This window comes from Penicillium nucicola (assembly GCF_028828085.1).
Source record: "Penicillium nucicola strain IBT 29836 chromosome Unknown utg000005l, whole genome shotgun sequence".
NCBI classification, from domain to species: Eukaryota; Fungi; Ascomycota; class Eurotiomycetes; order Eurotiales; family Aspergillaceae; genus Penicillium; species Penicillium nucicola.
Window position 1 is genome coordinate 124,845 of NW_026643129.1, and position 24,899 is coordinate 149,743.

General features: G+C 48.1%; 7 protein-coding genes across 7 annotated transcripts; 4 read left to right on the forward strand and 3 right to left on the reverse strand.

The window, feature by feature from the left end:
* Positions 1-466: 466 nt before the first annotated feature.
* On the forward strand, positions 467-1,513 carry N7511_005125 (uncharacterized protein; the record flags this gene model as incomplete). The annotated part of the gene is made up of 1 exon (XM_057127502.1): positions 467-1,513. The coding sequence occupies one exon, from the start codon at positions 467-469 to the stop codon at positions 1,511-1,513; it is 1,047 nt and encodes a 348-aa protein (XP_056984019.1).
* Positions 1,514-1,985: 472 nt separating this feature from the next.
* N7511_005126 (sialidase family protein) lies at positions 1,986-3,080 on the forward strand (the record flags this gene model as incomplete). The annotated part of the gene is made up of 1 exon (XM_057127503.1): positions 1,986-3,080. The coding sequence occupies one exon, from the start codon at positions 1,986-1,988 to the stop codon at positions 3,078-3,080; it is 1,095 nt and encodes a 364-aa protein (XP_056984020.1).
* Positions 3,081-3,427: 347 nt separating this feature from the next.
* N7511_005127 (NAD(P)/FAD-dependent oxidoreductase) lies at positions 3,428-4,890 on the reverse strand (the record flags this gene model as incomplete). The annotated part of the gene is made up of 6 exons (XM_057127504.1): positions 3,428-3,509; positions 3,562-3,635; positions 3,688-4,581; positions 4,632-4,679; positions 4,736-4,780; positions 4,840-4,890. 6 exons carry the CDS (start codon positions 4,888-4,890, stop codon positions 3,428-3,430), a joined length of 1,194 nt encoding a protein of 397 aa, XP_056984021.1.
* A 2,457-nt stretch (positions 4,891-7,347) lies between these two features.
* Positions 7,348-13,653, forward strand: N7511_005128 (NACHT nucleoside triphosphatase; the record flags this gene model as incomplete). Its single annotated transcript, XM_057127505.1, has 3 exons — positions 7,348-8,362; positions 8,451-9,288; positions 9,348-13,653. The coding sequence occupies 3 exons, from the start codon at positions 7,348-7,350 to the stop codon at positions 13,651-13,653; spliced, it is 6,159 nt and encodes a 2,052-aa protein (XP_056984022.1).
* A 968-nt stretch (positions 13,654-14,621) lies between these two features.
* Positions 14,622-16,488, forward strand: N7511_005129 (MFS transporter; the record flags this gene model as incomplete). Its single annotated transcript, XM_057127506.1, has 6 exons — positions 14,622-14,777; positions 14,825-14,886; positions 14,951-15,363; positions 15,416-16,015; positions 16,067-16,308; positions 16,453-16,488. The coding sequence occupies 6 exons, from the start codon at positions 14,622-14,624 to the stop codon at positions 16,486-16,488; spliced, it is 1,509 nt and encodes a 502-aa protein (XP_056984023.1).
* Positions 16,489-19,452: 2,964 nt separating this feature from the next.
* N7511_005130 (iron-sulfur cluster-binding protein, rieske family domain protein) lies at positions 19,453-20,746 on the reverse strand (the record flags this gene model as incomplete). The annotated part of the gene is made up of 2 exons (XM_057127507.1): positions 19,453-19,861; positions 19,920-20,746. 2 exons carry the CDS (start codon positions 20,744-20,746, stop codon positions 19,453-19,455), a joined length of 1,236 nt encoding a protein of 411 aa, XP_056984024.1.
* A 664-nt stretch (positions 20,747-21,410) lies between these two features.
* N7511_005131 (sodium:neurotransmitter symporter family protein) lies at positions 21,411-23,516 on the reverse strand (the record flags this gene model as incomplete). The annotated part of the gene is made up of 2 exons (XM_057127508.1): positions 21,411-21,836; positions 21,888-23,516. 2 exons carry the CDS (start codon positions 23,514-23,516, stop codon positions 21,411-21,413), a joined length of 2,055 nt encoding a protein of 684 aa, XP_056984025.1.
* Between the last annotated feature and the right edge of the window lie 1,383 nt (positions 23,517-24,899).

Genomic DNA, 24,899 nt, shown 5'->3' on the forward strand with positions numbered 1-24,899 from the left:
CATGCTCGAAAGGCCCGTACCTCTTACTCGTGTCCATACAGCATTGATTACTACCTCACGCCACCATCAGACATGCAGAATGTCATTGGGTTCACCATACAGATGATATCGTACAGACTCTTTTTTTAATCAAGAAATCTGAGTCATTATCGAGGGAATTGCTCTGTACTCCTCAGTACCAAGAGAGCTTCTACTTATACAGCGCGTTTACTTTCATTTCCTAACTGGTTGTGCCCAACTTCTGACAAATATTGAAATTCTACTTTTTGATTAGCTTAAATTCAACAAGGAGAATGAGAATGAAGGGATGTCAGCAATGCGAATATGTCAATGGATTTGGACGTCGGAATGCAAGATAAGAATAGTCCCTTGCTTATGCCTAAGGTAAGTAGCGTTGGGGTCACGGTATGATTTTCACAATCAATGTTAAATAATCTCAACTACTAAGCGGTCCAGGTTAAACACCATGCATCTCTTCGCTACCTGGCTCAGTAGCCTGGTACTGTTTCCACTGGCTCGAGCCTCCTGGCCTACAACATATGGGACCGAAGTATCCTTGAGTCCGTTCAGCAACAATGAGCCCAGCGTGAAAGTTGAGACGCTCTTCCAGTTCCCGGAGAATGGCTCCTGGATCGACAATCTCGTCCTTCGATCCGATGGGAGCCTCTTATTGACGCGTCTGGATGTTCCAGAAGTTTGGTCTGTCAACACCACTAAAGGAAACGCGACTCTTGCCTACTCATTCCCCAATGTCACCAGCTGCTTTGGGATCAGTGAGATCGCAGACGACATATTTGCGGTGGTAGTAGGCAATTTCTCAACGACGACTTACAAGCCCGACGCTGGTTCTTTTTCCCTTCAAAAAATAGATTTCAGCCAGACGAACAGCGAAATGGACGAACGGGCCTCACAATTCCCAAATGCTTCCCAAATTGCGGTACTGCCGGATGCTCAGGCTTTGAATGGAATGACCACCTTTTCGCAAAACCCAGATTTGGTTCTCATTGCGGACAGTCCCAAAGGTGCAGTATGGAAAGTCAACACCAAGACAGGCGATTATTCTGTCGCATTGAACGATACAACCATGCTTCCAGCAAAGGGCCAGGCACTTCCTCTGGGAATCAATGGTTTGAAAATGGTTGAAGATTACCTGTACTATTCTAGTACAACGCGGATGGAGTTTTGTCGCGTCAAGGTAGACGAGGAGGTCAAGCCGATCGGGGAATACGAGGTCATCGCCAGCGGATTTTTGCCTGATAACTTGGACGTGAACGAAGACGGCATGGCTTATATCGCCACGGATCCTCAGAACTCTGTCGTCCGCATCACTCCCTCAGGACAAATCTCACTCGTCGCTGGTGGGCAGCTGTCTACAGAGATGCCAGGTCCCACATCAACTCGGCTAAGTGATGATCGCAAGACTCTCTATGTTGGAACTAGTGGGGGTCAGGTGGCACCCGTCCTGGGTACTTTCAAGGAGCCAGCCAAGGTCGTCAAGATCACTCTTGAATAATGGAATGATGTCTTGTGAATCTGTTGGAGATCAGAATTGTTTGCTAGTACAAGTCATGACCATAAAGCCATGAGAGGATCCTGATTATAATAGTATAGATGTTCCCAATCAATGAAATATATGTTGGATTCTAACTGTACACTGAGTCATGCGAATTTTGGCTGGCGGCTGAGGTGAGACTATGTTCTTAGATATCAAATGTAGAGGACCAGAAAACGTTTGATTATCATTAGCAATCCGAAGACTTGATCTAGGCTGATATGTTTCCACAGACAGAGTCAAGTGACAACTTAGGCCCGGCTATTATATTTCCCGGCATGATGATCGGTTGACACCTGAGGCAGAAGCTGAGGTAAGCAAGACCCTGACTCATATGATGTCATCTTAACAGCTCCCCGGAAATGTGGTAGCCTGACAATGACAACTGTTGATTTGACATTGACTTGATTCTCACCTTTATTCATCAGCCAATATGCCTGGACACTTTGGCCAAAAAGTCCTCAAGACCCTTGGAATTGATCCAAGTGGTCATCACCAGAGCTCCAATGATGTTCAGCTTCAGGGCAGATTTGCAGTGAACAGCGATGAACGTGGATTGTCTTCGCCCCCCAACAATGGCACATACCCGCGTCTGTGTAGGCTCTCAGATGGGACTATACTCTCCTCTTTTACCCGATTCCCCGACGGACAACGCTCATTGCGTGTCGCCAAAAGTACAGACAACGGTCGCACGTTCGAAGACTTCGCCGAAGTGACTCGTGCTGCAGGCGACGTGGATAACATGTTTTTGTGTGAGGTGGTCCCCGGAACTGTGCTAGCAGCGTTCCGCAATCATGACATGGGTCCCAACGGTCCTACCCATTTCCGTATCACTGTCTGCCGGTCAACGGACGGTGGTCGAGTTTGGCAATTTGCCTCCCAAGCCGCAGAGAAGCGGCCTCCCATGGGTATTTGGGAGCCATTCATGCGATTAAATCGTCAGGGTGAGGTTCAGCTGTATTTCTCCCAGGAGTTCGCCCCCAACAATCAATGCACCATGCTCGTCGTTTCCCGGGACCACGGAAGTTCTTGGACTCAACCGACCTGTCTTCATGGTGACCAGGACCCACTTCGTGATGGGATGACTGGAATTGCACGAACCATTGACAATGGCCGTGAGGCTCTGGTCATGGTCTTTGAAACCACTCGATACGGCCAATTCAACGTTGAAGCACTTCTCTCATATGACGACGGCGTAACTTGGGGCTGGCGTCATGAGGTTTACCATCCACGTCAGGGCCACAACGCTGGTTCGCCGCAGATTGCATCGTTTGCTGATGGGTCACTGGCTGTGGTCTTCATGACGGATGAAGACTCTAAACACGTAGAATGGGTGAAGAATGCTTCTATTAAGGTTGTGTTTGCTGGGCGACCGCAAGAAGGACGTATTCAATGGACTCAAGCCTCGCCTGTCTCACCCGCCTCTAGCTTCTGGCCTGGAATCATGGCACTCGATCATTATAATGTGTTGGTAACTTATGACCGAGGCGGGCCTCTTGCGAAGACGGTCACTTGGCACCCCGCCTGAAGGAATCTTTGAGCGATTCCATTTTCGCCTAATACAATAGCACATGTGCGCCTTCTTCCGTTTTTCAACAGGGGTAATGCTTAGCTAGACAACACCATTTTAGAAGCTCAAGTCAGACCCAGGTACCCAACACACCCAGAGGTTGCACATCTCAAATCTCACGGTATCACAGTTCTAGGGCAGGATAACTGTGTGACACGTTGCCTTCTACATTAGATCTTTAATTGTTCTTGTCAACGAGTCCATTCTCATGATCAGCTAGACGCTTGAAAATCGAAGTCAACACTCCTAGACTGACGTCTCATCTAGTATTTTGTATCCATGTCTCTAGTATACAAACAAACTTGTTACAGGTGATATTCACGTGGAGTTTCAACTGATATTCCCAGTCTCTCCCACATGGCTTCCACATTCATATCCTCTCGACCACTGCGGAGAAAAGTCAGTTTCGGGCAGTCAATGGATTAGAAAACAAACTTACTCATCCTTTGGGTTAATCCATGGCTCCGTCTGACCTTCAGCAACATTGGGGTTTCTGAAAATCACGTTATGTTTCTGCCAATTCATTAGCAAAAGATCTCAAACCACTGCATCAACACCGACATACCATTCCTAATGTCAAATGGATCGCACCGGGTCCCTTGACAAATGTTTCTTCAGGTTTCCGGCCTTCTATCATGGCCTGTATATTCTTCGCGACAACCGCTGCCTGTGCTGATCCGGGGCGGGCAGCCTTTTGAGCACCCGTGTCGGCGATATCTCCGACAGCGAATAGATTTGAGTATTTTTCATTCAAGAACTGCATCGTTGGTCTGACCCGAATGAACCCATTTTGTGGGTTGATAATTGATTCTGTGTCTGAAGAAGACGATTCCAGATCTTTGACCAGCTGGTTGTTCGGAGTTTGCCCAGTAGCCAAGATCACAAATTGAGTCGACTCGGTAGTGCCATTGGTGAGCTGCACCTGGAAAGTGCTACCGTCATTTGGGAAGCCATTTGGTGGAACTGTAACACGTGAACCAGTGATGAGTTTGATACCTAGTTCATCGAATCGTCGCTTGATGAGCTCGTGTAGTTGAGGATGGAAGCTCGGCATCACGTAAGGCCGTGACTGCACTACGGTGACCTCCTTGTCGGGGTAATATTCCTTGAGATCAGCAGCCATTTGAACACCGACAGCACCTCCGCCTACGATCATAATTGACTGCGAGGCTTTGACTTCGGCTTGGTGTTTCTGCAGATACTCGACAGAAGAAAGCTTGTCGTCATGTTCCATTCCCGCAGGTTTTGAGAGTCGTGTACCAGTAGCAAGAACAACAAATTCGAATGGAATCTGTTTCGAGCCTTGCCAATCGCGGTCAAGCTCTACATGAGTAGGTTTGACAGATAACACTCGAGCTTGGACAACACCATGAGAAGCTGGGCTTGGTGCACTGTTGAAAATTCCACTGTATGGGATAAAGGCTTTGTGCTCTTGGCCCGGAACGATTGCAAACCGAGGCTATCAATACAGTCAGCAGCAGAAACAGCAGATTGTAGATACTGACTTACAAAAGTGAAGAGATGGTGGAAATGACTATGAGCTTCGGCAAGAAGCACCTGCGCACACAATAAGCATTTGGTCAATTGTGGGCACTGGCCTGATCACAACTTACCCGATGAGTCGAAGGGATAACACGGGCAAGTTCTTGGGCTGTGGTCTATAATGAAGTCATTAGTCAGTGTGTTCTTTTTCATGGATAAGATGAGGAGTACCCACCCGCCCCACAAACGATCCGCCCACAACAATGATGTTCTTGACTGGGTTCATTTTTCCTATTCTGTAAAGAGGTTGAAATGAGGATTCGAGGGATTCGGGATCTTTATAGGGAACCACCCCGGTAGATCTTATCAGATTAACTCCGAGTGGAGTTGCCACTTTGGGGGAATTGCCGATAGTCCGGAATAGCTTACATCCGGGGAACGCCACATGGAAAGTTGCCCTTAATATCTGGAACTTCGGCAAGTAGTCAGAATAGGTGTCTCGATTAATTAAAAGGACCACTCACCTGTGACAGCTGGAACAATTTATTATTGGCCATCCAGATGCGATTTTGTGATTAAAGCAAGAACTTGTGTTCCGTACCGCGCGCCAGCATACAAATCAAGTTGGACTTCGAAAAAAAAAGAGAGTATCAGCCGGCTGCACCTACCACACCCTTGAGGGCTTTGTATTTCGTAGTGTTTTATTAATAGGCATTTCGAAGGGAACAATCATCCAGCAAAGGGTAAATGCGAAACCGAGTACAGTGTTTTGGTTTAGGTCGGTAAGCAAGACATAAGTCCCAACACATGAGACGGCTACTACGCGGGACGCGCCGTTAAACTTTATAGTGGTGGCTATCGGCCTTCTATTCGCGTCCGTAGCTATAATGTGCCTTCGGAGACCTCCTATTTCCGTGTACTATGACGACTTCAGATCGTTACAGTTGAGAGATGGAATTTTGACATTGGATTCCATTTGACTATCCTACGATCCTTGGGTAGCCTGTAGTACTCTAGGTCTCAAGTCGTTTCCATCCATGAGGTCATTGAGCATGGATTTGGAAGCATGGATGTCTCCACAGAAGTGACAGGGTCCCGTCAAGTCCTCCATTCTGAACTTGATTACGCAGTCCTATAAGGGTCCACAGGTAGATAGCTAAAATTTCTGGAAGCCAGGGGGCTCCGCGAAGATGATTTTCTTGCTTGGGCCGATTTTGTTCCCGATGCGCATTTCTTTATGACAAAGAAGACTTTGGGGATCATGGTGGCAATTTTGATGATAATCTCCTTGTTGGTGACTACTTCTGTCTTGTCCGTGGCGAATGAGGTAAGACCGCCGGTGTAGTAGGGCTTGACTCTAGCCACACGAAGATTTCCCTCTTAGTCCTCGAAGGTGACTTCATTCCCTGCGATCTGCTTGAAAGTGTCAATAAAATGCATCTCCACTACCCGCCCGTCTTCCCGAATGCTCACATGCTTCAGGCCTGTGAGGTCCAGGATCGGCAACGACCGTAGGAGGTCGTTGATTCCGTTTATCACGGGAATGAAGGATTTCTCGTGCGGCTGGAATCCCACGGGCGTGAGCACCACCTACAGTCCGGTCCAAAACATTTGGGGGACATGGTCAGTTTTAGGGCCTCCCGTTTCGCGCTTGTGTGGTCCGTTTTGTTGGTTGGACTTCAGCCTCAGTGCGAATAATGATCGAGCTGGCCGAGGAAGTCGTCGAGCTCCGTCTGGACCGATCAGAGGGGGTCGGGTTCACGTTAACTTGGCCGAATTCTTGCCCCGTGTCTTTGAATGCTCGTTTGCGGGCCTTCTTTGATTGAACTTTTGCTGATGACATGGCACGATATCGTGACTGTCACGTCGGCTACGGCCTCAGTGGTGGTTGATGCCTTCTTTTTGGCTCGGATACGCAGCCGGTAGGTATCAAAACAAGAAAAAGAGAAGTAGTAATGGAAGAAGTAAATTGCTAGGAATGGAATTGGAGAGAGAAGGAGGAAAGAGAGAGAAATAGAGAGAAGCTCTTTTTCATGCCAAAAGGGCTCTGGTCCATCACATGCCATCACCGATGTCTCAACAGTACAATACCATTTACCTAATGTCAATCTACACTATGCACATCGAAACACAACCTTGGAAATCTTACGACTTGGAGTAGAGTACATCTCGCTCAAACATTGTTTCCCCAGCCCCAACGCCAAGAAATACCATACCGTATTGGGAATAGACACGGAATATCAATATTCCTGCTAGATTACCCATCCTCGTGTCTTTACAATGTAAGTTATGGGGTAGCTCGAATTGTCTAAGAGATGCAATAAGGTCAAAGATCAGGGGTAAGAGTGAGAATTGGGCTGCCACTTGTGCCTGTTCTCAAGCGACGGCTCGGAACGGCACGCCCCATCTATTTGAGCGGCAACCTGCTACCACCAATAGGATTTGGTCTCTTGCCGCCCTGCGGCTGAGATGTGTGCCTTGCATAAGACTCCGTATTGGGGGCCATGAAGTTCTGCCTAACATGCTATCACACATCTTCCGTATTCGAGAGAAGTGCAACTCACTCGATCATCCCACGGTTCACCAATATTTGTCTAATATCACGAGTGAATCAGGCCTTCGACTGTGATAAACACTACGCTGGAGTCACCTCTCCGTCTAGGTTTCCCTGCAACAGAGGCAAACTGGGGACTCCCAATATCCACCCCCCTATTTGGAAACCTAGTGTGCTATCTTCTGCGCCATGGCATCCCTCGACAGCCCTGACTACTATGAAGTCGCCTGGATCGCTGCTCTTCCCATCGAGCGGGCCGCTGCAGAAGCGATGTTAGATGAGGAACATGCAGCTCCAACCGGCTTCACTAGACACTCAACCGACGCGAATGTTTACACGTGGGGTCGTGTGGGACACCACAATATCGTCATCGCCTCTCTGACTTCTGGGGTCTACGGACTCACGTCAGCTGCGACCACGGCCTCGAGCATGCTTGCCTCTTTGCCATCCATTCGTGTTGGCCTTTTGGTCGGCATAGGTGGTGGTATTCCTCGACCGGATGAGGACCACGATATCCGCCTAGGCGACGTTGTCGTGAGCCAGCCCTCTGGGACAATGGGCGGGGTTTGCCAGTACGACTTGTTCAAGGCAAAGTCTGGCGATAAGCGTGAGCGTAAAGGCTTCCTCGGCCGGCCTCCGACGGTCCTTCTCAATGCGCTTAGTAGAATCCAGGCCTACCACGAGCGGAAAGACTCTAGGATTCCCTGCTTGCTTCAAGAAATGCTAGAGAAGAACCCGAAGATGCGCAAGAAATCTAAACAAAATCCTGGCTATACTCATCAGGGCTTTGAGAATGACCGCCTCTTTAAAGCTTCATGCGACCACATCCTAGGTTCGGATTGTCGAGACTGCGGTACGGCTGACGAAATTGAACGCGAGACTCGAGACAATACCGACCCTGAAATTCACTACGGGACTATCGCATCCGGAAATACGCTTGTTAAAGATGCTGCTGCGCGCGATCGGATAGTTGCTGATATCGGCGAGGATTGCATCTGCTTTGAGATGGAAGCAGCCGGCTTGATGAACCACTTTCCTTGTCTTGTGATCCGAGGGATCTGCGACTATGCCGATGCTCATAAGAACGATCGATGGCAGCGCTACGCCTCAGCCACTGCGGCTGCGTATGCTAAGGAGCTTCTGGCGTACGTGCCGGCCGCGGAGGTCCAAGAGACTAAAAGGGCACTGGAAGTGCTTCAGTCAGGTTAGTCTTGTTTTGTTCTTTAGCTAGACCAGCAAATACGCGAGACTGGAATATATCTGAAATTTGTATATGTTCTAACCAGGAGTAGTTAAACAAGATATTGATGGCCTACAACAGACGGCCGTTGCGACGAAAGCTGCAACTGATTCTATCAGGTCTGATCTCCGTACAGAGAATATCAGGCGCTGGCTTTGTCCCGCAGACCCGTCTACTAATGCCAATCAAGCGAGAAAGCTACGACATGAGGGGACAGGCTCGTGGCTCCTCCAAAACCATGGTTTTAAGTCGTGGCATTCGGGGTCGAGTCGGCATTTATGGCTACACGGGTTTGCAGGATGTGGAAAGACGGTTCTTAGCACAACTGTGCTGGATCATCTCGCGGAGGGAAGCGAAGGTCTTATCCTCAGCTTCTTCTTTGACTTTGGAGACTCCACAAAGCAAACATGGGATGGCATGCTGCGGTCGCTCGCCTTTCAAATCTACGAACGCGGGGTCGGCTGTGATCTTGATGCTATATTCGAAGCACATCAAAATACAGGCAATCAACCTTCAACAAAAACACTATCGGACATTGTTTCCAAGATGCTCTCAGCACAGAGAAAGGCTTTTATTGTTCTAGACGCATTGGATGAATCAACAACAAGGAACGATGTCATTATATGGATCAGCAGCATGCTATCTAATCCAGACCTTTCCCACATCCAGCTTCTTTATACCAGTCGACCTGAATCTGAATTTCAGCGCCATGTTCCTTCTTTGATAGGAGAAGAAAACTGCCTACCTCTGCTGAACCAGGATGTCAATTCTGATATCCGATCGTGGGTAACAGCAGAACTTTCCCAACGACGAGACTTTACAGAGAAGCCATTATCCCAAGACCTTCTCCAGGAGATCCAGACAAAGATTGGAGACGGGGCCGATGGAATGTGAGATATTACTAAGTACATGTATCGAAATATCGATAATTTGCTGATAATGCGCCTAGGTTCCGGTGGGCATTCTGTCAATTAGAGAGCTTGGCTCGATGTCATCATGAGGCAGCTATGGAGGAGGCCCTCCTATCTTTGCCAGAAACTCTGAATGAGACATACCGTCGCATGATCGCAAGCATACCGACAAATCTAAAAAGTGACGCGATACGCCTGCTACAATTCTTAGTGCACTCTCAGCAACCTCTCAGGGTTACGGACGCCATTGAAATAATAGCGACCCAGGTTCAAAATGAGTCACAAGGATTTAATATCAAGCGTCGACTGTTTTGCAAGAATGATGTTATGGATTACTGTCCTGGCTTGGTAATCATTCACGATGACAGAAAAGAGCTACACCTTGCCCACTTTTCCGTGAAAGAGTATCTTATCAAGGAGGATCATTTCGACATTACGACTACCAGTATTTCCATCACGAGGACGTGCATGACTTATCTGACCGATATCACGGGTAGCCACCAAGGAATCAAGCGGGACTTTCCGATGGCAAAGTGGGCAGCAAAACTTTTGACGGGCCATATTTCATTGGCTCAGGCTTCCAAAGATATGGTTCGGATGACAGTCAGATTCCTGGAAAAAGAAGCTACATTTCAACGGTGGGGTCGTTTATATCAGGCTGATATGGAGCGGGTTCCTGACCCCGGTCCTCCGCGAGGATCCCGACTTTACTATGTTTCTTTCCTTGGACTGTTTAATATAGCACACGATCTGATTGGCAAGGGAGCAGAGATCAACGCGCAGGGGGGCTACTACAGTAATGCTCTCCAGGCCGCCTCATATAAAGGCTATCAAGAGATTGTCAAACTTCTTTTAAACAACAGAGCGGAGATCAACGCGCAAGGCGGCTACTACGGCAACGCTCTCCAGGCAGCCTCAGCTTACGGCCATCAAAAGATTGTCAAACTTCTCTTAGAGAACGGAGCGGAGATCAACGCAGAGGGGGGCTACTACGGCAACGCTCTTCAGGCCGCCTCATATAAAGGCTATCAAGAGATTGTCAAACTTCTTTTAAACAACGGAGCGGAGATCAACGCGCAAGGCGGCTACTACGGCAACGCTCTCCAGGCAGCCTCATCTAAAGGCTATCAAGAGATTGTCAAACTTCTCTTAGACAGCGGAGCGGAGATCAACGCGCAGGGCGGCTGCTACGGGAACGCTCTCCAGGCAGCCTCAGCTTATAGCTATCAAGAGATTATCAAACTTCTCTTAGATAACGGAGCAAGGATCAACGCTCAAGGCGGCTACTACGGCAACGCTCTCCAGGCCGCGTTAGATAGAGGCCATCAAGAGATTGTCAAACTTCTCTTAGACAACGGAGCGGAGATCAACGCGCAAGGCGGCTACTACGGCAACGCTCTTCAGGCCGCCTCATATAAAGGCTATCAAGAGATTGTCAAACTTCTCTTAGACAACGGAGCAGAGATCAACGCGCAGGGCGGCGAGTACGCCAACGCTCTCCAGGCCGCCTTAGTCAACGGCAATCAAGAGATTATCAAACTTCTCTTAGACAACGAAGCAGAGATCAACGCGCAGGGGGGCTACTACAGTAATGCTCTCCAGGCCGCCTCATATAAAGGCTATCAAGAGATTGTCAAACTTCTTTTAAACAACGGAGCGGAGATCAACGCGCAAGGCGGCTACTACGGCAACGCTCTCCAGGCAGCCTCAGCTTACGGCCATCAAAAGATTGTCAAACTTCTCTTAGACAACGGAGCAGAGATCAACGCACAGGGCGGCGAGCACGGCAACGCTCTCCAGGCCGCCTCAGCTAACGGCCATCAAGAAATTGTCAAACTTCTCCTAGACAACAGAGCGAAGATCAACGCGCAAGGCGGCTACTACGGCAACGCTCTCCAGGCAGCCTCATCTAAAGGCTATCAAGAGATTGTCAAACTTCTCTTAGACAGCGGAGCGGAGATCAACGCGCAGGGCGGCTGCTACGGGAACGCTCTCCAGGCAGCCTCAGCTTATAGCTATCAAGAGATTATCAAACTTCTCTTAGATAACGGAGCAAGGATCAACGCTCAAGGCGGCTACTACGGCAACGCTCTCCAGGCCGCGTTAGATAGAGGCCATCAAGAGATTGTCAAACTTCTCTTAGACAACGGAGCGGAGATCAACGCGCAAGGCGGCTACTACGGCAACGCTCTTCAGGCCGCCTCATATAAAGGCTATCAAGAGATTGTCAAACTTCTCTTAGACAACGGAGCAGAGATCAACGCGCAGGGCGGCGAGTACGCCAACGCTCTCCAGGCCGCCTTAGTCAACGGCAATCAAGAGATTATCAAACTTCTCTTAGACAACGAAGCAGAGATCAACGCGCAGGGGGGCTACTACAGTAATGCTCTCCAGGCCGCCTCATATAAAGGCTATCAAGAGATTGTCAAACTTCTTTTAAACAACGGAGCGGAGATCAACGCGCAAGGCGGCTACTACGGCAACGCTCTCCAGGCAGCCTCAGCTTACGGCCATCAAAAGATTGTCAAACTTCTCTTAGACAACGGAGCAGAGATCAACGCACAGGGCGGCGAGCACGGCAACGCTCTCCAGGCCGCCTCAGCTAACGGCCATCAAGAAATTGTCAAACTTCTCCTAGACAACAGAGCGAAGATCAAGGCGCAAGACGGCCAATACGGCTACGCTCTCCAGGCCGCCTCATCTAAAGGCTATCCAAAGATTATCGAACTTCTCTTAAAGAATGGAGCGGAGATCAACGCGCAAGGCGGCCTCTACGGCAACGCTCTCCAGGCGGCCTCAGTCAACGACAATCAGGGAATTATCAAACTTCTCTTAGATAACGGAGCGGAGATCAACGCGCAGGGCGGCTACTACAGTAATGCTCTCCAGGCCGCGTTAGATAGAGGCCATCAAGAGAACATTAAACTTCTTATAGACAACGGAGCGGAGATCAACGCACAGGGGGGCTACTACGGCAACGTTCTTCAGGCCGCCTCATCTAAAGGCTATCAAGAAATTGTCAAAATTCTCTTAGACAACGGAGCTGAGATCAACGCGCAGGGCGGCGAGCACGGCAACTCTCTCCAGGCCGCCTCGGCTAACGGCTATCAAGAGATTGTCAAACTTCTCTTAGACAACGGAGCGGAGATCAACGCGCAGGGCGGCGAGCACGGCAACTCTCTCCAGGCCGCCTCAGCTTACGGCCATCAAGAGATTATCAAACTTCTCTTAGATAACGGAGCGGAGATCAACGCAGAGGGGGGCTACTACGGCAACGCTCTCCAGGCCGCCTCATCCGAAGGCTATCAAGAGATTATCAAAATACTCTTAGACAACGGAGCGGAGATCAACGCGCAGGGCGGCTACTACGGCAACGCTCTCCAGGTCGCCTCAGCTTACCGCCATCAAGAGATTATCAAACTTCTCTTAGATAACGGAGCGGAGATCAACGCAGAGGGGGGCTACTACGGCAACGCTCTTCAGGCCGCCTCATATAAAGGCTATCAAGAGATTGTCGAACTTCTCTTAGACAACGGAGGGGAGATCAACGCGCAGGGCGGCGAGCACGGCAACGCTCTCCAGGCCGCCTCAGTTTACGGCCATCAAGAGATTATCAAAATACTCTTAGACAACGGAGCGGAGATCAACGCGCAGGGCGGCTACTACGGCAACGTTCTTCAGGCCGCCTCATCTAAAGGCTATCAAGAAATTGTCAAACTTCTCTTAGACAACGGAGCGGAGATCAACGCACAGGGGGGCTACTACGGCAACGCTCTCCAGGCCGCCTCATCTAAAGGCTATCAAGAGATTGTCGAACTTCTCTTAGACAATGGAGCGGAGATCAACGCGCAAGATAGCCAATACGGCAACGCTCTCCAGGCCGCCTCAGCTTACGGCCATCAAGAGATTATCAAAAGACTCTTAGACAACGGAGCGGAGATCAACGCGCAAGGCGGCCACTACGGCAACGCTCTCCAGGTCGCCTCAGCTTACGGCCATCAAGAGATTATCAAAATACTCTTAAAGAACGGAGCGGAGATCAACGCACAGGGGGGCTACTACGGCAACGCTCTCCAGGCCGCCTCATCTAAAGGCTATCAAGAGATTGTCAAACTTCTCTTAGACAACGGAGCGGAGATCAACGCGCAAGGCGGCCGCTTCGGCGATGCTCTCCAGGCCGCCTCATTCACAGGCTATCAAGAGATTATTGACATACTCCAGAGAAAGGGCACTATTACACATTCTTCAAAGCGGTCGAGCTCTGAGACACCAACCAACCCAGTGAAGGAACCTTCTCTAATGGAACTTGAACACTCTGGCCAAGTTCTTCACTTCGTCCAGTAACTTACCTAATGATGTTTACCATTGGCCTACTTTGAGGCCTGTCTCATCAATCTTCTGATTTTGCGGATTCAAGGCGGCTAGTTAAAACCATGAAAACACACAATATTTAACCCGTCTTAGCAGTGATTTCTATCTAATCCAGATCGCATCACAATCCCATACTTAGATAAATACTCCGTTGAGTTTGAACTTCCTGTTGCTCTCCTTCTACACGATCGTTTGACTATTAGTCCTGTTCACGCGGCACTGAACCTCTTTAGCAGTATCGAAAGCACATCAGGAGTGGTGTTAGTCCTGGGCAAGGTGGTGTAGGTGAATAAGCTCGTCAAAGCGCTTTGTTAGACGATATCTTACTGTGACCACTGGTGGTTATAGATGGGATATCGGAAAACAATAGAAATGAGTAAGTGGTGACTCCAATTACAGGACGTATTATACACACTGACAGATGCAAACTTAAATAACGCCATCCCTGGTTTACCCCGCTCGAGCACTCCTGGCGTTATATTCGACAATTGCCGTCGCGCCGGTCACCTGAGCGGGGAGTTGCTTATCAACAACAATCACCAAACAGCCATTTCAACCCCTCCATCAAACCCCCACCGTGGACTCAAATCGCCGACAACTTAGTCTAATCCAAATCACTTCTCATTCGTGCCCGCATTCCTAATCCAGATCCACAGATACACCTTTCCAATCAGGAGCCCCGGAAAGGGGTAGTATCAGCGACATGAGAAGAATTTGGGTACTGTATTTCGAGTTGGAGAACAATGCGTCATGAAGCAAGTATTCAACAATTGGAAGACAAGATCGACCTGATAAGCCGCTCAATGGCTATAAAAGCCGCCAAAGATGCTTTATGTTCTCTTATGGAATCCCTATTGTCGTTCTGCAATTATCTTTCTCAATACTTCTGTCAATTGAAGATACTAAAGCACTTTGAATGACTGCATTTAAGTTCCGTAACAATGGCCATTCAATCCGATAGTGTTGGGGCTATACAGCCCGAGGCAAGACGCGAGGATGAGCCAACGAAAGACTCGAGCTCAATTGGACAAGGAGATGTCATTTCTCTCGATCAAGTAGATTTGGCGCTCGCTGCTAAAATGAACCTTGTCAATGATGTCTGTCCTTTCCGAAAATACCACATAAACTCTACTGACTGAGGCAGACAATCGATACAATTGGATTCACACGCTACCATGCGAAGCTTTTTTTTCTCAATGGGTTTGGGTTCGTATAGCTAAAATCCCAACCCAGTTTCATTGTAAAGCACTTGCTGACCCCCTATGATCAGCTACGGAGTCGATTCTTTACTGCTGTTCCTCATGAGTATTTCGGCCGAACAAGTTGTCGCGCAATATCCCCCGAAATTTACAAGAGGTGCACAACTCGGCTTCTATTTGGCACTGTTAGTTGGAGCTTTGTTCTGGGGTACTACAGCAGATGTAATCGGGCGCAAATGGGCCTTCAATTTCTCTCTGTTGATCAGTGCAATCTTCGCCATAACTGCCGGGGCTGCCCCCAATTATGCCGTATGGGCAACCTTTGTTGCAATCTCGGCCTTTGGATCTGGTGGAAATTTGGTGCTTGATACAACTGTCTTCTTGGAATACCTGCCATCTAACAAGCAATGGCTCCTGACTCTTTTAGCTGGATGGTGGGGTGTAGGGCAAACGGTAGCCGGTCTTGTGGCGTGGGGATTTATGGGTATTTTCTCTCTTCTTGCTCTGAAACTCAATTTTGGCTAACTTGAAGACAGCAAATTACAGTTGCCCTACAGATGGCTCTGCCCCGTGCAATAATTCAAACAATATGGGCTGGCGATACCTATTCTACACCTGCGGAGTTCTCGTCTTCATCTTGAGCATCGCTCGAGTTCTCGTCATACGCTTTCACGAGACACCAAAGTTCCTTCTTTGTCAAGGGGATGACGAGGGTGTCGTCAGAACACTTCAAGATCTGGCACAGAAACATGGTCGAGTATGCAACCTAACGATTGACCGGCTTGAAAGCTGTGGTCGAATTAATACCGCTCATGCACAAAGCAAAGCCTCCTTCTCCGAGGTGATTCTACATATCCGACAATTATTCGCGACTCAGAAGATGGCATTCTCAACATCCTTAGTATGGATTTCTTGGGCATTCATCGGCCTCGGATATGCATTGTACTATGTTTACCTACCGGAATACCTAGCATCTCGGGATGCATCTACGGGCGAGTCATCTCAATACTTGACCTGGAGGAACTATGCGATTACGAATCTATGTGCAATCCCAGGCCCCATAATCGCAGCGGGGATGTGCGAAGTGCCTTTCCTGGGAAGAAAGCGGACAATGGCATTCGGAGCGTTCGCTACAAGTAAGATTGAATCTTCTTCGGAGATATGAAGTTATCTGACAGTATTTATAGTGGCATTTTTCTTCGGTTACACATCTGTGCGCACAAGCGCAGAAAATCTTGGATTCTCATGTGCGATTTCGGTTACCATTAACATATACTACGCGACTTTGTACGCTTACACAGTCGAGATTCTACCCTCAGCGCATCGAGGAACTGGTAACGGTATAGCTGTTGCATTGAATCGGTTGATGGGAATGGTATCTGCCCTCATCGGAGCATTTACATCAACCTCAAGTTCAATTCCCATTTATGTATGTGCTGCTCTGCTTGGCCTGTGTGGTATACTGTCGATAATGTTCCCACTTGAATCACGTGGAAGGAGAAGTATATAAACAAATAACATGTTGTTCATTCGTTTTCGAACAACTATACTTCAAACCATAACCGCCATACAGCAGAGCGTACACAAAGAAGTGTTAAACGGTGAATAGCGAAGCCAACTTAAGTACACGAAGGTGCAACGGTATAAGGTCCATACCAGAATTGTGCGTGAAATCTTGTTTGAATTTTCTATCATCGTACATTATAATCTACCTGATCAAGTTTGTGCACTCTGCGGTTTATATAACTTTGTAATGGAAAGGCCGCTTGAATTGCAATGGTGTCATGATTACCCGCAAGAAATGCATGTGCCAAAGACATCGGTCGTAATCTCATTCTAAGTAACGGAAAGCTCGCTCGAAAGAAATGAAGAAATGAAGCATTACAGATGTATGTCACTACCCCCGCCGAAAGGTAGTCGTTAACTAAGCATTATTGTTTTGCTATCAGAGGTTTCCAATCTCCCAAACTCCTGGATAAGGACTTTGGTGGTCCTGAAACTGGAAAAATGGATCATGACTTACGTCCATCAAAGACACATCGCCACGAAAACCAGGTCCCGGCCACATCATTGACTCTGGAAAGGACGAGATGTGGTAATCATCGCTATTTATCAAGGCAGACGATTCTTGGTCTGCTATCCGCTCAGTATCATTGTCTGAATCTCTTGGAGAAGGCCGGCAATTTGCCACACTCGAATATGGCGGTAAGGCTTGTCCCCCGTCTGATGTGTCGACAGTCCTCGTTGAATGATGAAATATTTCCGTCTCAACTGTTTCTTTTTCGTTGGTTGTCTCTTCAGTATCTTGAAAAAAGGCATCATTGAAAAGACCTCGACCTGGTGAAGTCGATGAGGGTTTTGGAGAGCCTTGTAGAAGTATGTCCCACATGAGTGCAGTATTGATAGAAATAGTTCTTCTGGGTATATTTTGCAGGCTTGAAGTTGGACTGGGGGAGAAAGCGAAACGAAGAAGCTTTTCTAACTTTTGGTGCTGGTATATTATCAGCGATGAGTACGAGCAATTATAGAGCCAGACTTACTATCATCTTGCAGCTTGGCCACCTGGCCGCCAGTGTGCTTAGAAATGTCATACAAGCATCCAACTTACTATGTGCAGACTCCCGGACTGACGGATCTCCTGCTCGACAATAATAGAGATGAATTGTCGCAGATATGGCTACCAGGTGACCGAGAAAAGGGTCAGAGACTTGATAATCCTTTTCTGATACCATGTCAATGAGACGAACTGTCCAAGTTGTATGAATGAGAGCGAGTTCCGACGAGGTCTTCCAAAATGTGTTTGGGATCGCGAGTTGCGCAGACTGTTGTGGTCTCCACGAATAAAGGAATGGATGGTTCAACACGCTATGTATAGCATGGTATGTAAATTGAAGATATACCCAGGGACTCCAATAGCCACGGTTCTGATGTATGGCCTCTTTCGAGTGATCCATGAACCTAACAGAGTCCCACCTGTGACGAGTGGGAAATCTGGTCTCAATGTTCATGAGATGTGCCCCAATGACAGAATAACCTGATTCTAGTGACCAAGGAGGTGTCGGATCGCCACTGGCACAATGAGAAACATAATTCTGCACCTCACTCCACAGCGTGGACAGTTGCACCATGTATATCCATATCCCTTCGATGTGCGTTGGGCCTCCTGGTTCCTCTGGAGCTTGTGGTGGAGAAACTCCCATCTCTCGCATAGAACATCGGTTGACCCCCATGTATGTCGGTCGCCCAATGTCGCGCAAAATATCCAGTTGCATGTTCCTTGGTCCATACTGTTGGTTCAAGAAATGAATGCTCCAGTACAACTTTCGGTGAACCTCTATAACACTTGTGCGCGTATCCTTATGCTGTTCAATATCGAGTCCTCCACATTTGAGAAGGTTTGTTGCAAGCCCAATATGTAGCCAAGCCATCCGCACATCGTCGCCTATTGGGTATTAACTCCTTCGACTAGGTGATATGTAGTAAGTAGTTCACTCACCAATAAAATTTGCTAGCGCTATCAGACAAAGACTTTGAATTGTGGAGAGCTGGACGGCTCCGCGCGCTATTTGAAGCATGATGTTGCCACGGGCTGCCTCACTGTGTTGTCGACATATTTCATCCACTCGTCCTTCCACAAAGGGACTGCTCGAATAACGTAAAGCAAGTCCGAGTATACCGAATATGATTTCCTGTGAGCATAACTCTGGGGTAAGGAGATCACTTTCATCAAAAAGCCATAGGGGCTGCTTGTGGCAATACTGGCGATAAAGACCGAATGCTTCAACTATGACCTCAGCAGGGGGCATAGTTAAGGATGGAACATTTTCGAAGACGCTAGATTTCTCTCGATGATTCGCAAAGCCTGAGGGGTCTGTCTTTCTTGGCGGGGATTCCGATGCTTTTGAAGCATGTATATTTTCACAGGAGAAAGACTTTGGCGTACCAGTCTGGTTGCCAGTTCTGTTTTTGTTAGTCTATTTTTCAAGATAAGGACAAGGATTTCACATTGATCTCTCCAGCATCAGTTCTATTTTGTCCTCGAGATTCTGTAATCGGTCTTCCTGAATGTATCGTCAGTTATATGAATCACCAGACTCGTGCCAGATACGAAACAAACCAAAATTCGGTCTCCGCCCGGGGGTCTTTCCATCGAGTCGACATTTCTGCTGTATTGACAAATTTGATGGAGACGAGTGCAAGTTGAACAAGCCGGCTTTTCTCCCGGACAACGTGTTTTCTTCCGTCTGTTCATTCTCCGTCAGATGTATATTCTTCGGAGACCTTGGAATTGCGCCAGTCGCTGACTCACCGACAATTCTCACAGGCTTGATGAGATCTCTTGCTCACGCGACCATCTGTGAGAGACATATTCGACAACAGGGGAATGCAAATGATATCGCGGTATCTAGATGCGTTTAAATAGGCTGGGTGCGGGGTTATTTGGTTCCACATCCACGTAGCCATACGGAGTTGATCCCACCCTTTATCTCCAAACCTTTGTGGCCCGGCATACTTTTGTTGCAACTTTGAAAACCGGCAGCTCCACTCTGTAAAATACTTTGTTGATTATGAACTACCACTCTAAATTATCAGAACCCTCACCGCATGCTAGCCCAGAGCAAAATTCTAGATCCTCCGCGGTAGCCGAGCCGGCCGAATGCTGTCGAGCTGGCCATATTTCCTTTCTATGCCGCTTTTCCTCATCGCGATGAATTCCTAGGAGACGCCTGACAGTGCTCTGAAAGAAGAGTGGTGCACTCTCGAGCTCCGGGTGAAGCTGTCCATTCACGAAAACACCCGCATTCAAATTTTTCTGAGCAGCATTGCAAAGATGCTTGTCCTCGTCTAATACTCGTTTGAAGAAACCATCAATGTGCTCGAAGTCCTTGTCAGAAGCGTCCTTGTGACGGTAGACTTCGTATTCCATGGAGCAGGTGCCCGCCGAAGTTGGCACGCATCGCATCATGTAAAAGAAATGAGGTCTGTTCGATAATCAGTTTCCCTTGTAATTCTCCAAGATAAACAAGGGTGTTGACTTACGAAACTGTCATACAAGCATTGGGAAAGTAATAGGTACTCGCATTCTGAATATCGGCATCAACCTTGTCTTCCTTCGGTCGAGAGAAATGTTGAATGTGTCCAGGCGTTGAGACTGTGTAATAATAGGAGAGATCTGCAAGGTTCGCCACATCAGGGTGCGCAACGGTACAATGATAGCACTCATTGTAATTGTCCGCAAGTGTTTTCCAGTTATAATTACCATTCATATGCCATGTGTGGTCGAACTTATACTGGCTAAAGTCATATTTCTGGAATCTTTCTTGCGTATCGACTCCTTTAAAGTCTTCATGCCAAGGGATGGGTGTCTTGGAGGAGTCGAGATTCACCCAGATAAACCCTAGGTCATCAACATGGACGTGCACGGGGAAAAGTCCCTGTTCCTCTTTCTTGAACCCTGGAACGCCGTCGAACCGTGGGGCCTTGGTCAATTTTCCATTCATGCCATATGACCATCCATGATATTTGCAGGAGAGTATCTTGGCATTACCTTCATCTTGAGAAACCAGGGGAAAGGCGCGGTGTCGGCAGATGTTATGAAATCCATTGAGCTTTCCCTCCCTGTCGAGACAAAGGAAGAAAGAGAAGCCCGCCTCCTCGAATCGATAAAAGTCTCCCGGTTTCTCGAAACGTAGCTTGTGTGTAATAAGGATCCATTTCTTGGAAAAGATCGCCCGTCGTTCTAATTCATACATTTCAGGTGAGGAATACCAAGAAGCCGGGAGAGCCTTTGGGGGCACCTGGGCAGGCTTTGGCATCCCAAGTACTTTGGGTGCATACCCAAACAAAGATGAGATTGCTGATGTCATGGTAGACAATGTAGATGAATAACCTGACCAAAGATGCCAAACAGAATTCCGCGTTGAGAAACCATCTCGCAAGCTTTCTTATCTTTATATTGGATCTTTTTTGATGCTTTATTGTCCGGTCACGCGATCTCCTCTCGGACGGTCACCCCAGAAATTCATGATGCAGCTCAGGCGGATGAACCCGCCGGGAAAGACACCGGTCTTGAGGTCTTACCACAAGTCCCTGACGATCTGGCATCGGAGGATATCCTAGCACAAGTTGATTGACTGGCGTCGTCACCAATAAAGTTTATGAATCGGGGTTACCCCGATCATGTGAGCGGGAAGCTCCGCTGTCTTCTAGTCCGTCTGCGCTTTGCCGTCCGGGGTTTCGAGTGTCAGAACACCCATTGTTAGATACACTTGGTCCCTAGAGGTAAGTTAATCATGGAAGGTTTTTCTTCATTCCAGATGGGAATGCATTCACGTGCATCGGAAGAGCGTACCATAAGACTAGTATATTATTAAATGCTCAGTTTTCTATATCAATGCGCACGTGATGTTTTGACAAATGTAACACCGAATAGGTAGATATGAGAAATTTACGCTCTGTGAGATGTATGATAGCAAAGTGACAGCTGAAACAAGTGATTGTCTCGACCGGTATAGAAGCCAGGATCACAGACTAAACCCCGTGTTTTCTTGTCGTATTCTCGGAACTTGTCCGGTCGGAACTTATGTTCACAGGCTCTAGACCCGCAATGCCCCCCTCAATGTCAAACGCAGAAGTGTCTACAAACTGCTCTTTAGGCTGACTGACAACCGTAATTTCGCTTCCTTCGCCCCGCCGATGGACCGGAATGAAAACATTGTAGTATCGCGGTAACACCACACCAAGCAAAATCAAGAACAAGCACATATGTGCCAGAACAAACCCTGCAATCATCATTGGATCATACCGCAGGGAGTAGAATTCAGGATATGCAAAGCTAAACACAATGGCCAGAATAGGCGCGCTGATGTACCGGAGGAGACCGGGCCAGAAACGAGGAATGTTCCAGTTTCCGTTGCCGCCTACAACGTCGTTCAAGTCGCGTCTCAACTGGTTTCCCTGTGGATGTTAATGTCCAAAACTCACGGACGGATTCTCAGCGCGACATACAGAGTAGAAAGCTAAATACCAAAATCGACTGAGAAGTAGACTTCGTCCCCAGAAGCTGGGAGCTTTGATGTTGGGAGTCGTAGCCACCACTGTTGACACTATTGAGCAGAAGATATACAGCCCAAACCCTGCACCGGCACCAGCTTCTGGACTAGAAACTCCGTGTGCGACTGCAACTCCGAGAATTTGAGCACCAAAATATCCGAAATTATAGAGAACAAAAGCTGGAAAGCCAGTCTGGCTCACCACATCGTGCCACCGATATACCGTTGTAGCTCCGACTAGTTCTGACCACACAACAAATATTAAAGCCACGTTGTTGATCCATCGGTCGATGCCGTCCAGTAGATAGAATCCAAACTGGGTACAGTATGGCAGACACATGAGGAATGACAGTATTGTGAGTCCAGTCACAATTACTGGTCGTGACAGTTTGACGCCAGCGTCCACAGCTAGGGTAGCCACCACATCAAGCATCACAAAGGCAGAACTGAACCCAAGAACCACCAGTGTGAAGAAGAGAAGAATAGCCCACCAATTCGCGCCCGGCATGTGAAGCACAGCCTCCGGAAGTGTCAAGAAGCCAACCACAAATGCTCCTAATCGCTCACCATCCTGTGGCCATCGTCGAAGGTAGCCTATGACGCCAAATACGGCAAAGGCAGCAAAATTTTCAAACAAAACATTGCTACCACATATCAGGATCGCATCCATGACAGCATTGGAGTGCTTGGAGTTATACGAAGCATATGAAGTGAAATATCCAAAGCCGATTCCAGTGGAAAAGAAGACCTGTCCAACTGCAGTTTGCCAAACGGTCCCCGAGGCAAGTTGGTCACCCCTCCATGTTGCCCATAGAAGTCGAATACCTTCACCTGCATTTTCAAGTGAACAAGAACGACCAACGATAATAATGGTTGTGACAATCGGCAAACCCATTGTCCAGTATACCACACGGCCGGTCAGACCTACACCACGAAAAATGGATATCCAAATGAGAAACCAGATGAAGGCGCTCCAGCCGACCGTCTCACCGATCAAGGAAACGCCGGGGAAAGAAGTGTAGTCTGTAATAGCACTATTGTCTGCAGTGAGACTTCCCACTACGGGGTCAACATTGGCAACAACATTGCCCATATAGAATTCCTCTATTCGGCCTTCCCATGGTAGGGGACTGTGAAAGGAGTTGCGAAAATAGTTCATAATCCACGCTAAGTTGACCGTGAAATACTGCACGACGACAAAGCTGACAATGGCTGGACCAAGGCCGACACCTTTCAATCGATTATTGATGTTATTGAACGCGATCACCGCCCCGCCACGATAGGCTTGTCCAATAGCGATTTCCAGAATAAGGGCTGGGATGGCAATTGCAAAGACAGCCAACAAATATGGAATAAACCACTGTAGTCCATAGTTGTTGTAGACTACTGACGGGTATCGCAGCAAGTTTCCTTGGCCAGCACAGCCTCCCATGGCGGCCAGCAAGAAAGCTGCTCGAGAAGGCCACTGATCACGGTCATCATCTGATTTCTTAGGAGGAGGTGCAATCCAGTGAGCAACCTTTCTGGGGTAATAGGTGAGAGGCTGACTCCCGCCAACGATTCTTGTGAGATATTGGCGCAGCATCACGATTATCCCTATTGTATGGACCTTTGAATCGACTTGGATATCTTGAAGCTTCCGCGATACTCATGCAGTTTTGAAGGGGATACGCATTCAGTGTAATGTGGAAAGTGATCAAGTCAGCTCATCGGCCTTCGCAGCGGATGAGAGCGAAGTTTTCACAACTGCCAATCCATGCCAAGGAGCTCGCCAACCGTCCAACTTGACCTTCTTCGCCATTTTGGTCATATGCCAAGGGGTCTGGCGCGGCATGCCAACATCGGAGATTGGAATAAAGGCCTGGGTAAAGGCAGAACCACAGCCAAGAGGCTTGGGATGGAAGCGTGTTGTTATGGTGTTACTGGCTCATATTTCGACTTGTATCTGAGGGCGAGCACATATATCATTCGTAGCATTGACCGTCTTGGCCTGTTCAGGCGGCAACAAATAGAATCATATCTGTCCTCGGGGTCTCCGAAGAGAACCAATCTTGCCAATGAACTCACGGGGTGCCAAGACCCTTGATCTTGGCCGCACTTCTCGCCCGGTTTGACTCTCGCACGTGCCGATTGGCCAAATAAATGATCTACTGACTAGATACACGTTGGCTTCAGCAGGTTCCGGTGGTTCTGCATATACCCACCGCCTACCAGATAGGGCTGTGTTTGTTTCCTTATCAGCCACCATGTCACTTGCCTGCGTCGGTTCTCTCCCTTCTTCTGGAGCTTTTGATCTGGACTATAGAATAGCTGATCATCGTCATTTGATATCCCTTTGCATCTGCGGTTTCATCATCGACGATGGATCCTCTGGCCGAATCTGCTTCGGCGCTGAACACTTGTTTGGGGCTGAATTACGCGTACTAATCTCGCACGCCTCTATCAATTTGCCCCCAACACGTACAGTAGTCGGGATCTCACACGCCATTTTCATCCACTCCTATCCTTGACATCTATCCACTCAGGTAGTATTCTGCGGCGTCTTGGCAAAGTACGGGGCTGTCGTGCCAGGGTGAAACCCAATCAACAACATATTAATAGGCTGATAGCCTGTTCTAACCGGGCGTAGGCTCGTCTCCATAAGGGATTGCCTGAGCACGATAACAAGCTCAATTCCAAGGGTGGCCACCTTGGCGATTATGGTTATCGCGTTCATTGTCCAATGAGCAGAGACGATATAAGATAGCCTTAATTTCCTATTTGGGCAAACCCATGAAACTGATAACCAAGATAAGCAAGCTAATTGGATCAAATGATCATGTATTGCCCAGCTATGCGGCTGGGCACCGACAGCATAGTATATAAGTTTGAATTCCCCTGAGTCTTCCTTACAGCAATTGCAGGGAGTGTTATCTACTATCGGTTTCTCGCCTTTTGCTCATTGCCTGGGATCTCATATCCACCGGGA